Source organism: Rosa rugosa, chromosome 6 (assembly GCF_958449725.1).
Source record: "Rosa rugosa chromosome 6, drRosRugo1.1, whole genome shotgun sequence".
In the NCBI taxonomy this organism is placed as follows: Eukaryota; Viridiplantae; Streptophyta; class Magnoliopsida; order Rosales; family Rosaceae; genus Rosa; species Rosa rugosa.
The window spans coordinates 26,366,163-26,378,301 of NC_084825.1; the positions used below are offsets into that span (position 1 = coordinate 26,366,163).

At 36.3% G+C, this 12,139-nt stretch overlaps 1 protein-coding gene and 1 pseudogene across 1 annotated transcript; one reads left to right on the forward strand and one right to left on the reverse strand.

Annotated features, from left to right (window-relative positions):
- The first annotated feature begins 3,977 nt into the window (after positions 1 to 3,977).
- On the forward strand, positions 3,978 to 9,040 carry LOC133718805 (centromere/kinetochore protein zw10 homolog; annotated as a pseudogene).
- Positions 9,041 to 9,600: 560 nt separating this feature from the next.
- Positions 9,601 to 10,816, reverse strand: LOC133718537 (uncharacterized). The gene is made up of 3 exons (XM_062145392.1): positions 10,213 to 10,816; positions 10,027 to 10,126; positions 9,601 to 9,945 (listed from the first exon to the last, which is right to left on the reverse strand). Exons 1-3 carry the CDS (start codon positions 10,292 to 10,294, stop codon positions 9,810 to 9,812), a joined length of 318 nt encoding a protein of 105 aa, XP_062001376.1. The 5' UTR covers positions 10,295 to 10,816; the 3' UTR covers positions 9,601 to 9,809.
- Positions 10,817 to 12,139: the final 1,323 nt, after the last annotated feature.

The following is a 12,139-nucleotide window of genomic DNA, read 5'->3' on the forward strand; positions in this document are numbered from 1 at the left end:
GCGCCGGCCCTAAGTGGCCGGTCTTGCATAGTCTTGGCGCCGTGAGGCGCAGGTGCATCTCCTCGAACCAATTTTTGGTTTTTACTTCTCTTCGTTCTGAAGAATGGATGTCCGTGTGAAGTCTTTAATATACGGATCATCATATCACGACCTGGGTGTCCCAGACGGTCATGCCAAAGCCTATATGTGTCAGAATCCCATAAATCATATAACATGATTGGATTCAATTACTCGAATAGTGGTTGCATACAACCCACTAGATCGACACATAAGTTTCTCTAATACTCGTTTATGTCCGTAGTCATTAGAGCTGATGCAAAGGAACTCTTGTCCATTCTCACAATGTGTTTCCACATGAAAACCATTGGCTCTTATATCTTTGAAGTAATAAAGTTCGAAAAATATGTCCATGACATGAGATAAAATAAATCGATACTTTATTAATAATAGCCAATAATTACATCAAAGTTTTGTGACCATAATCTAATCCAAAGTAAAATCAAACATTAGACAAATTGTAGTCACTCAATTCGTTCGGTAATTCCAATTAAATATGACCAGGGAAGTAGAGAGAGATGTCGGTGGAGCAAAGCTCTCTTAAGTACCACTAATCTCAATTACTTTCCTAGACATCATACTTAATTGAGTACGCCTAGAGGAAAAGAGATAATCCAATAAGTCATTTTATTGATTAAGGCATAATTGCCATTACATAATTCTTGGAAATTAAAAGACTATTCTAAATAAAAATCTGCGGCATTCTATCTTCATCGCCAGATTTAAAGTCTTTTATAGCTCGATATATTACCATGGATCAGGTACTCCATAAAATACCATGAAGAGGATGCTCTCTTGATTGAGGTGTATTGACACAATACATATGGTCCCTAGAACTAATGGCGTTGGAATAGTGTAATCATGGCCAAAAATGGCGCCATGGTGTCCAACCCAATACCCTCAACGTCATGACTCCTATGGTCATGTTAGGGTTTTCTCAATCAATTTGTTATTTTGTGTTTTTCCACAAGCATGCATAAATAATATGATGCAGAGAGCCTCCGAACAATATTTCATAACTCTTTCAAAGTTATAGTGAAGCAGATATTATTCCATCGTGCTTCTATGTTCGGAAAGTTGTGAATGTTACTAAAACGTTCACTAGGCGCAACCCAAAGGTTGTTAGCGTTATCCTCATTCATGTACTCAAACTGGAGGGCCATCTTAATGTGGCGCTTCATCAGGGTAAATGCCCTGGAATTTTCTATCTCAGTTTGTGAGTCTTGAGCGGTTCCTTTAGAACAGAGCTCTTGGATTGTAGGCAAATAAATATCCCGTGCCCGTAGAATCCAATGGAGTAAAATCGAGCTCGTTCAAGTCTTACATCCTGAAAGGAAAGCAAGAACGTATTAGTTTCGGAGTCAATGCTTCCACGAAAACTAATATAAGATTTCTGAGCCTTAATGCTACCAAGAAATCGATTTCCAAGAATATTTGGATTAGACCGAAACAATGAAGTTTAAATGGTCAAAATCTATGCTCACGAACGCTCTTAGTCCGTAGCTTACGAACGCTCTTAGTTCGTTAAATCGATGCTTACGGACGCTCTTAGTCCGAAGTCTTACGAACGCTCTTAGTTCGTTAATTGCGTGAATCCCCACGATTCCGCTTTCTCAAGAATCGAACCCACGTTATAAGAAAGGTGGGATGTAGAAGAAGGGAGGTTGCAAGTCCCCGAAGAAAAAGAAGGAGGAAATTAAATTTCAAAAGCGGCAACTTTAACTTAAAACTTACTTGATGAAATTCGGAACAGATTCTCTTCTGAACAGCTTGCACTTCGATTGGTGTACCGGTCTCAAAACAACTCCGATAAGGCTGAAATTCGGAGGTCAGATGGAAGAGACAGAGACGAACAACTTTGATGAAGAAAAGATTTTTATCTGAGGTTCCGAACTAGACGTTTCGGGGCTTGCAAGCAGACGGACGTGCACGGGAAAGGAGAAGGATGCAGTTGGTGTGCGTTGGTGATGCAGGGGCAGCAGACGTGCAGTGGTGCTGCAGTGGCAGCAGGGATACGTGCGCAGGGGCGCGTAGGTGCTGCAGGGGCAGGCGCGTAGGTGAGGCTAGCGTGGGCTAAGAGCTGCGGTGATGAAGAAGATTTTTGGGTTTTTGGTTTTTGGTTTGTGGTTAAAGCTCGTGCTGATAACGTGTTTAAGGAAAAGAGATTTTGAGAGAGATTGTAGAGAGAATTGTCCAACATATTATTGAGAATAGGAGCCCTATATATAGGGATTACAAAGTACATATTCTAATGTTACAAGGAATACTAATCCATCTATGATTAGGAATTCTAGAATCTTCTCTCCTATTACTACTCCTAGTTTGATAAGGCACACTAAGTCGATTTTCCTTCAACATTATCAAAATTTTACAAATAATTATTCATTTTATTGGGGATATATCCTAAATATCTAATATACCAGACAATATCAGAGAAATTTCGCAGAAACGGTAGAAGATAAGATATTTCCTCCTATGATATATAAGTCCCTCCAAAAAGGGAGATATCGAGGAATATATCGAAACTATCGCAGATTTTTCAGTCCTTAGTCCTTACTCACGCTTACTCTTACAATGAAAAACAATCGCTCTCAGCTGCCTTAAACAGTATCATTAGCTCAGTTTAATGTTAAAGTAGCTATTTTTAATTCTTGGTTTAGATGAACAAAAACATTAGGCTCAAAATAGACCAAGGTTTCATTGGGGGCATATGCCCCCCAATTTGTTTTTCTCTTCATCGTTTACTTTTAATTTGATGAGGGACACCATAACCTCGATGTATACAGAAATTATCTGGAAATAAAAAGATAGAAGTCCCTTGTTCAATTCTAAAATATGGTAACAGTTTTGAAGTGGATTTCAGGGGTCAAGGTTACGTGATGTGCCAGCAACTATGACTTATGTTACTAGCAAATGATTTAATAGAATGTTTACGCTAGTCAATTCCTAGCAACAATTTCGAACACAAAAGATTTTTTTTAATCGAGATCACACAGCTTCATAAAGATTTTTTAAGTTTAGAGACTAATCTGTGTCGGGAATCATATCAGAATACTTCCTCCCCAGGCCACCAGAAATAGATTGAGATTTAAAACAGTTGAATATATACCTAGCAGTACTAATTACTAAAGGCAAAAATTGAGATTTAAAACAGTTGAATATATACCTAGCAGTACTAATTACTAAAGGCAAAAAATCACAAATAGTTACTGAGTTATAACTCATTCGACACTTAACTCACTGTATTTTCAACAATATCACTCAACTCATTCACTTTTACATCCGTATTTCATTTAACTCACTGCCGTTAATTCTATGTTAAAAGTCGTTAAAATTGAGAGTATATTTGTCAAAATACTTAAAATTACATTTTTAACTTTAAAAAAAATTCTAAATTTATTAGTTTTTTTGTTAATTTCTGAAATTTCTAATAAAAAAAAAATTATTTTAATTTAATTATAATTTGAAAAAAAATTGTCTTTCAGAATTTTTTTTTAAAGTTAGAAATGAGGGACCCTTTGGGTTCGTGCGTCTGCGGTGCAGTGGATTAGTCTGGCTTTCGCCGCAATGTCGGTGCAGGTGTCCTGGCGCTGGGATACCACTGCATGGGTGTGTGAGTTACTAACAACTAACCCGATCAAAAAAAAAAAAAAGTTAGAAATGCATTTTTTCATCATTTAGACAAATATACATTCAATTTTAATGGCTTTTAACGGTAGAATTAATGACAGTGAGTTAAGTGAAAGACGGATGTAAAAGTGAGTGAGTTAAGTGATATTGATAAAAATACAGTGAGTTAAGTGTCGAATAGATCATAACTCAATGACCATTTGTGATATTTTCTCAATTACTAAATACAATTTGGTGAACAATAATGTAACACGTGCACCGCATCTGATTGCAGTAAACATAGACCCCAAAGTGTAGTATTTTTCGGCATTCCTTTTTGCCATCACTCCCGGCCGAGTTTTAGAACCGCTCCTCCGAGACTCTCCGACCGGCCATTTCCGGCCGTCCGATTTCGCCGGAATGGACGCTCTGTTCGACTCAATCAACGTCCGAGAGCTCCTCCTCTCGGGGGCGCAGGACCTCAGCGACCCCACCACACCTCTCTCCCCCTCCTCATCCAACGCCTCGACTCCCACTCCCTCAAAATCAAGTCCAAAATCCAATCCTACCTCCTCTCTCACCACCACGACTTCGCCCACCTCTTCTCCCTCTGCAACGACGCCGTTTCCCGCTGCCGTAAAATCCCCGACGACGTCGTTCAGCTTCTCGCCTCACTCCCACTCTCCGACCGCCCCGTAATCGGCCAGATTATGAAGCAGATGAGCGCCACCACGAAAGATGCGAGGGAGAAGCGGGAGCTGCTGGAGCTGGTGAGGGCAATTCTGGAAATAAGCGAAAAATTGAAGGCTGCTTTGATGAGGTAAATCAAGCTTTTTACTGGTAGTTTCAGTGGAAATGTGACTGTTCTAGTGGTGATTTTTGATTTGAGCTTGTTGTTGTGGTTTTTTTTTTTCAGAGGAATTCGGTTTCGGTTTGTAGATTCAAGAGGTTCATGGACAATGCGGTGCGTTTCGAACGCGAATCGAATAGAATTCAAGTCAAGTATGTACTGACTACTGATGGGAACGATGGGATTGAGCTCAAGACAGTGTTACAAGCTTTGGATGTAAGTGAAAGTCGAAACCTTGTGTTCATTCCCTTTACCATTGAATATATGTTAAAGAGTTGTAATCTTTACAGTGCAGTGAATAGAAGCATTTTTAGCCACAGAAATCGGCATTGCAATGAATTCAATTTTTGATTTTTTAGGTGGTTGGCATTTTACACTATGGACTTGCTAAAGTAGCTGACTTGATGATCAAGCACGTCATCTCTCCAGCTCTGAATTCTGGATCGCCTGTGTCCGTTGTAACAGTAATAAATCCAGACTCACAAGCAATGACTGAGGCAATACTGAAGATTGTACCATCAAATGATCCTAAGGTAAACATTACAAGTCATTACTGTGTAAATTTTTGTTGGGACTCTTGTTATAATAGTTCGTCTTGAAAATGTTTAGTAGTAGAACATGTAATTGTGTGGGAAAAATGGGTTCAGCTCAGTGTATCATATACTCACTATTTAGAAAATTCATTACTGAATGTTCTCAGATTTTGCATTGTGATCGTAGCAATGGGGAAAGCTTCTGTTAGTTTATCAATTTGATTAGGGCTTATCAAATTTGTACTAGAGGACTCTATTAAAATGGTGTGCTGACATATTTCTTCTTGATTTCAGATCGAAAGAATGGACGGGGAGACTATCTATCCAAGGATTATTGAGGTTATAAAGTTTATTGACAAGTACATTTTCTTTCAAGAGGGTTCTTGGAATCGATGCTTTGGAAGATTGACATGGCCAAGAATATCAGAGTTGATTATTTCTAAGTTTCTTTCCAAGGTTATCCTTTGTAATCCTTCCCCACCCTTCCCTTTTGTATATGGTCTTTTCTTTTGAAATCCATTATTGATATACTTTTCTTTGGTTAAATATTATTGAAATACTTTTAACAAAATTTTAGTCCGTTATCACTTTGCAATAGGTGTTTTATCTTTTTCTTTGAGCCTATCATTTAGTCAATCTTTTATATTAAGTGTTTAGATATGTAAACAAAAATAAATTTTAAAAAGAAAACACTAATTGTGTCATTTGATTTTTTTATAAATTTGCTTCACTCTTATTGTTATTAATGCATTGGTTGCATTTAATTTTAATGGAGTGCATGGTCATTTCAGTAAAAGTTATATATCCCTGAGGTATTTTTACTAGTTAAAAGTTACAATTTTAATGCCACTCTGATCAAGTGGAGACAAATTTTCTTGGCATATGCATTATAATTTGCTCTGGTTCATGACATTTATCATTTTGCATATTTCTTGCATCAGGTTGTCCCCCAAGATGCTTCAAAACTTGCAGACTTTCTAAAGATCATTAATTGTACTTCTGAATTTTTAGACTGCTTTAAGGGAGATGAAGTTTATTTCAGAATGTGAAAACAAAGATAACCAGTTGAGCAGTTTCGCTGAAAATGTTGAGGTTCACTTTGCATCCAGGAAGAAGACAGAAATCTTGGGAAGAGCTAGGAATTTGCTTCTACAATGTGATTTTGCTATTTCTCAAGTAAGATTTTACGACGAGATCAAGATCCTTGTGGATTATTTATATGAAACCCTCTGAACGATACATTGTTTTGCACAGGAGAATACAAGGAGGAAAGGTAAGCACAATGGGGCTGCTAGCAATACTCCAGAAGATGTTGACTTGCTATTTCTTTCGGAGTGGTGTGTGGTGTCCAAAGCAGCAATTCAATTAATGAAGTTAGTGCATGAGACACTTAAGGTAACTGGATGTATATGTATAGAATTTGGTTGAGAACATAATGACTTTATCCATCATTTCTTATGGAAATACCAATTGATGTGTGCAGGATGTCTGCTTGTCATCCCCTAGAGTTACATTGGAATTTTATCGTGCTGCTAGGGATGTACTACTTTTATATGAAGTTGTCATACCTGTCAAGGTTAGTGCATGGAAACCAGCTGTAGAAACATTACCTACGAGACCTTTTCTCAATGCCTTTACTAAGGCATTTAAAAGCAGGGGTTTGATGTTATGTCTTACCGATTGTTGTCATTTTATATCATATAAGAAGACTCTGTTCACCTTCACACACGCACGCACACTCATTTGGATGAAATTGTGCTATAGATGGGTGAGGGAAAAAAAAAGGGATGGAGTTGGTACTCAATCTTTAAGTTTATAGTGAAGTTATCCTCTCTGTGATACTTCTAAAGTTAGATATTAGACATGTGTTTGAGAGAGCCATCACTATTTCCATACTTGAGGTTAATTTGAGGTAACTTTTGTCTGTGTCACTAGGCTTATGAAAAAGCTTCATTGATGAAGGATAGAAAAGGGGTCATTGATGATGGTGAAAGTTATGTTACCATAAGGATTTGTATGAACTTTACAAACTACAAACATATTCTTAAAAATTCAATTCTAGTAATTTTTGTGATTTAACTACACTTGGGATGTTAATGTCATTGTTGCAAATCATTATCGACTTATTTATTTGGTTGCTTTTTATTTCACCCTATTCCTGTGATGATATCTCTTAGTTTTTCAATTCCAATATTTTATGATGAATTGCGTACACAATATGTATAACTCAATATTAATAATCTTCTCTCTTAACTTATGAAGCTGGAACGGCAGCTTGATGGCATCAACCAGGTTGCTGTTCTCATGCACAACGATTGCCTTTATCTATCTCAGGAGATTCTTGGGCTTGCATTTGAGCTATGCATGAGCATTCATAATGAGCTCATGTTATTAATTTGTAGATTCCTAAGTACGACATGCATGCATGCATATATCTATAAGTATTTTGATGTGGTCCACCCATCTGGATATCCAATAAAAAAAAAATGTCCTGATATGGGCCAAACAGTTAAATATTTCTAGGGTATACAACTTGAAAGATGCCAATACCATGCTGAATATTATCTTTTAAGGATTGGAATACTGGAATTTATGTAATCTCAGAGTGTATCTAGACATTCAAATTCCAATATCTCGTTGGCTCACAATTTATTCTGTCTCAGTATCGCTCAGACTTTCCAACTTCAATGAAAGATCATGCTGTGTTTGTTGATATGGCTCCAAGATTTCATCTCATGGCAGAGGAAATACTGCAGAGACAAATCCAACTTGTGATTCATAGCTTGAGAGAGGTATGACCATGTTGAAAGGTCCCAATAAACACAAGTTTCAGAAATTTATGTCATTTACTTTATGAAGTTGCAATTTCATGTTTAACCTTAAGCAAGTTTGTTATTTATGATTTATCAGGCTCTAGATGGCGCTGATGGATTCCAAAATACCCATCAAATGCAACAATTCCAATCTGCAAAATTTATTATAGATCAGGTGATATTGCTGTGAACTTTGATGAATGCCTTTGTTTCATATTTACTATCCACATTAAGGTCCTTAGTACCTTAATTGACTTCTGATGACATAATGTAATTTGATCAGGTTGTTTTCATACTGGAGAAAGTACACATTATATGAAAGTACACATACTCGAGAAGCATGTGTATGGTTCTCGAGTCAGTTTTTTCTAGAATCACAAAAGACATACTCCATTTAGATGATATGGCAGCAGAAGAAACATTAGAGGTATAATCTATGTCGTCTTCAAAGCCAGTTCTTTAATTTAATGCCTATCTGTCAGCAGCTATCTTAAACATTGTTTTCACAGCTTCAAAGACTGATTCACTTGATGCTGGAAAACTTAACTTCTTTGTTGGGGTCCCTGGGTGCTCTTCAAGTTGAGAAGTCACAAGAGGGCATGGCATCTCTTGATGATCTTATACCATCATTACGAAAACTTAGGAAATTGGCAGGCATGTTTTCTCTCTGATGCTGAAATTTTGGATTCAGTAGAAGATTAGTTAGTGAGTTTAGTATATGTCTTGCAAGGGAAAAGACCTAATGCCCTTTTTTCCTTTTTCCTTTAATTTCTTCAGAATTATTAGATATGCCCTTGAAAACAATCACTGCAGCTTGGGAAACCGGAGAACTGCGAAATGGTGGCTTTACATCGTCAGAGGTACAACTTCACTTGAGAACATATTTTGTAGAGCTCTCTGCTTTTCATATTTTCATTGGTTTCATAAGCCCCTTCTTTTGGCAGGTAGAAGATTTCATCAAAGCAATTTTTCAAGACTCACCTTTGCGGAAAGACTGCTTATGGAGGGTACATGGCAACTTTTAAATACTCCTTTTATTTTCATAGAGTTTTTCACCAAAGCATGGTGTTCTGTTTTTACCTTAGAATTTTGAAATATGTAAAAACTGATGTACCTAGAAGCTGTAGAGTATTATTCAAAAAAAAAAAAAAAAGAAGCTGTAGAGTATATTGATCAGATATCTTTTCATGGAATCAAAACTCGAATCCAAACATCTTTTTGAATCTGGTACATCATTATTAGAATTTAAATGAAGTTAACCATTGATGTTAAGTTTCTAGCAGAATCCAGCACAATCTAATTACTTCGATCAAGGCCACTATTATAAACTTGAATTTCAGACGAGATTGGGTGTACTTCATTTTCTTTTAATTTACCACCAATTTTTCATAGTTCAATTGAATTAAAATCACGAAAAAGAACAAAGAAAACTATATGTAGACATGTAATGTGGATTGGAGGTCTACTCACCTGAGGGACAGTTTGAAGGGATTGTGAGGGACAAGTGAAACTGATAGCTGAAAACAAATGTATAGTTTTAAGTTATTATAATTTTAACTTTTTAATTTAATACATGTGGTTGAGATACATTTGTCTCTTACAATCTCTTAAAACTATCCCTTAAGTGATCAAACCTTATGTGGGTTGATAGAGATTTCCATGGTTGTTAAAGAAGCATTATGATGCTGTAATACACAAAACAAAATGCAATACTTGATCACTATGAAATCAAAATCAAAACATCAGAAGAGAGGATTCTGAGAATGAATTCGGAGATTTACTATTGATGGAATATATACAATTACCAGACCCAACAGAAGGTTTACTATAGTTGATATCAATTACTGTACAACTAATACTTGCAGCTGTGTATCTAAAGTTCTGAACCTATTTCTTGTACATTTATAAACCTGGGTATAAATAAAAAATGTAGACCTCTTGAATACATTACTCTTCTGCACTACTTTTGGGTATGTCTTCTTCTCTGCTTCCAGTAGTCGCATTTTCAATCTTCTCTTCTTCCTTACTTCCAGAACTTGAAGGAAGTGTTTGAGACAGGGTTTCAGACATAAGGTCTCTTGTCCTGAAAAAGAAAGCCAACAATTGTCGCAACATTTCCATGAAAACTAGGCAGAACTTAGATAAGACAATTGAATGTGCATACCTTACAGAAGAGCAGTATTTTTTGACTGCTTCTTTCTTTTCTGCCCCATACTGGTACCATTTTTCATCAGAAGATGTAAATGGATCCCTAGTTCCCACATCTGCACGATACAAAACTTTTAGTAGCCATGCTCAGAGGACTGAAAATTCACATTACAGACATTATATTTACAAAGGTAAAACAAACCTTGAAGCAGCACATCATCTCCATCACCATAGCTTGTCAATCTCCAAAATGCACAACCATCAGCATCGAACATATATGACATTTACAGATTCATTGGTCACAAAAATGTTCGCCTATTAGTATTTTTTTTTCACATCTCTAAAACTTTGGTTTCATTGAGTCATTTTAGTCGCTCATCAGTCTTAGCTAGGTAGATGATACTCAACTATGTCATCTCAGTATCTTGAAAATCTTTTAACAAAGTGGTGGACTATGTGGTGTTGATTTGATGATTCCGCTACCATTGAATTGGGAATTTTGGTATCATCATTTCTGAAACCACCACCAACATTGATTTTTTTTGTTTTTTTACTAGTTGAACTGATGACAGCTCTGGCCAGATCCAACATAGATCTGGCCTAATTTCGGCAAACTTAGCATATACTTGGCAAATCCAGCATTTTTGCCTGTTTTTGACCAAAATTGACTAGATCGAGATTGGACCTGGTAGATCTACATAGATTTTTTGTTAAAGATATGCAATAAGAAGGAAGAGGAAAAAAGAGCGTGGAAGAACAACCTAATTATGATGGTTACATCAATGTTGCCGAAAGCCTAATTGTGCTTCGAGTCACTATCTATGTACGAAGTCATGGGTTCGAGTCACCATGGGGGCAGGAGTGAAACTCTTTGATCCTATTTTAAAAGAAAAAATTGAAAAAAAAAAAAAATTGTGCTTCGAGAAAATTGTGGGCTTCTGAGTGCCGGATTACCCTCAACTATAACACTATTTTCACTATTTTTTCTTTTTTATCGAAAACTAAGAAACAAAATATGAATGCATGACTTAATGATAAAGAAGAACTTAGCTAAGATTTAAAATCCATTAAAACACATAAATCCCCTGATATTAAGAAATACAAGCTCTAAATTCAGATACTAATATAGATGAATTTGAATTGTAATACTTCGAAAATGCAATTTAATATAAATGAAGAGCACTTGAACCTTTCTTTTACCTAATTTTTTTTATGGACGGAATCCAGTAAGAGGCTAGATCATGAAGACTAAAATTGGAACCACTGCAAGTGGCCTAGTGGTTCTTGCCTAGTTGGGTGTGCTCCCCAACTTAGGCCTAAGCTGTCAAAGTGGCCAGACACTGTGCTGCAATGCACAGTTGGAGCATTTCACATGTGCCGAAGGGGTTTATCTTGGGCCTAGGAAGCCTTTGGGTTCCCCTTGACAAAGTCAAAAAAAAAAAAAAAATGAAGACTAAAATTGGAAGCAGAGGTTGACAGATCTAGGAACGAAAGGAAAATTGACAAGTTTAAGAGGTGGAAACGAAGCAAGATAAGATCTGAAAAATTATGGCTGGTAAGAGAGGTATAATAGTAATTTTATTTAGAAACGTGTCAAAAAATCGTGGTAGCGTCACTTCGTAGTTATTGCTTTTAATTGTGACTTCTATGAAAACAACCCTTAATAGATGCATTTTTGTGCCCCTTGAAGCCCCTTGTTAAGGTTAGTTATATTATCAAACACATAGGTTTATGAAAGTTAAAATGGATTAAATGTCCATATAATAACTAATAAAATTGGTTAATCACATCTCATTTATATGGTTATGTATAATTATGAGCTCACCTTAATTAGGTACGATGAAAGATTTCTACCATTATATGTTCATAATAATGGATTGAAACTCGATGGCCAACTTGTGGATGACAATGAGTGCAAGAAGAAACAAATTTCTTCTTGTTTGGAGTAATGGATTAATATGTGTGTGTGTGTAGGGTCATGGTCAATAATAAAATCGGTAAAGAATGAGTCATGGCGGTTGTTTTGCAAACGAAGTGATTGATAATGATGTATTAATTCATGTATCCAAGATATATTTTATGGTTTTATAACCTCTTTCAATATGTTTCAACCAATTTGGTTACTTGCT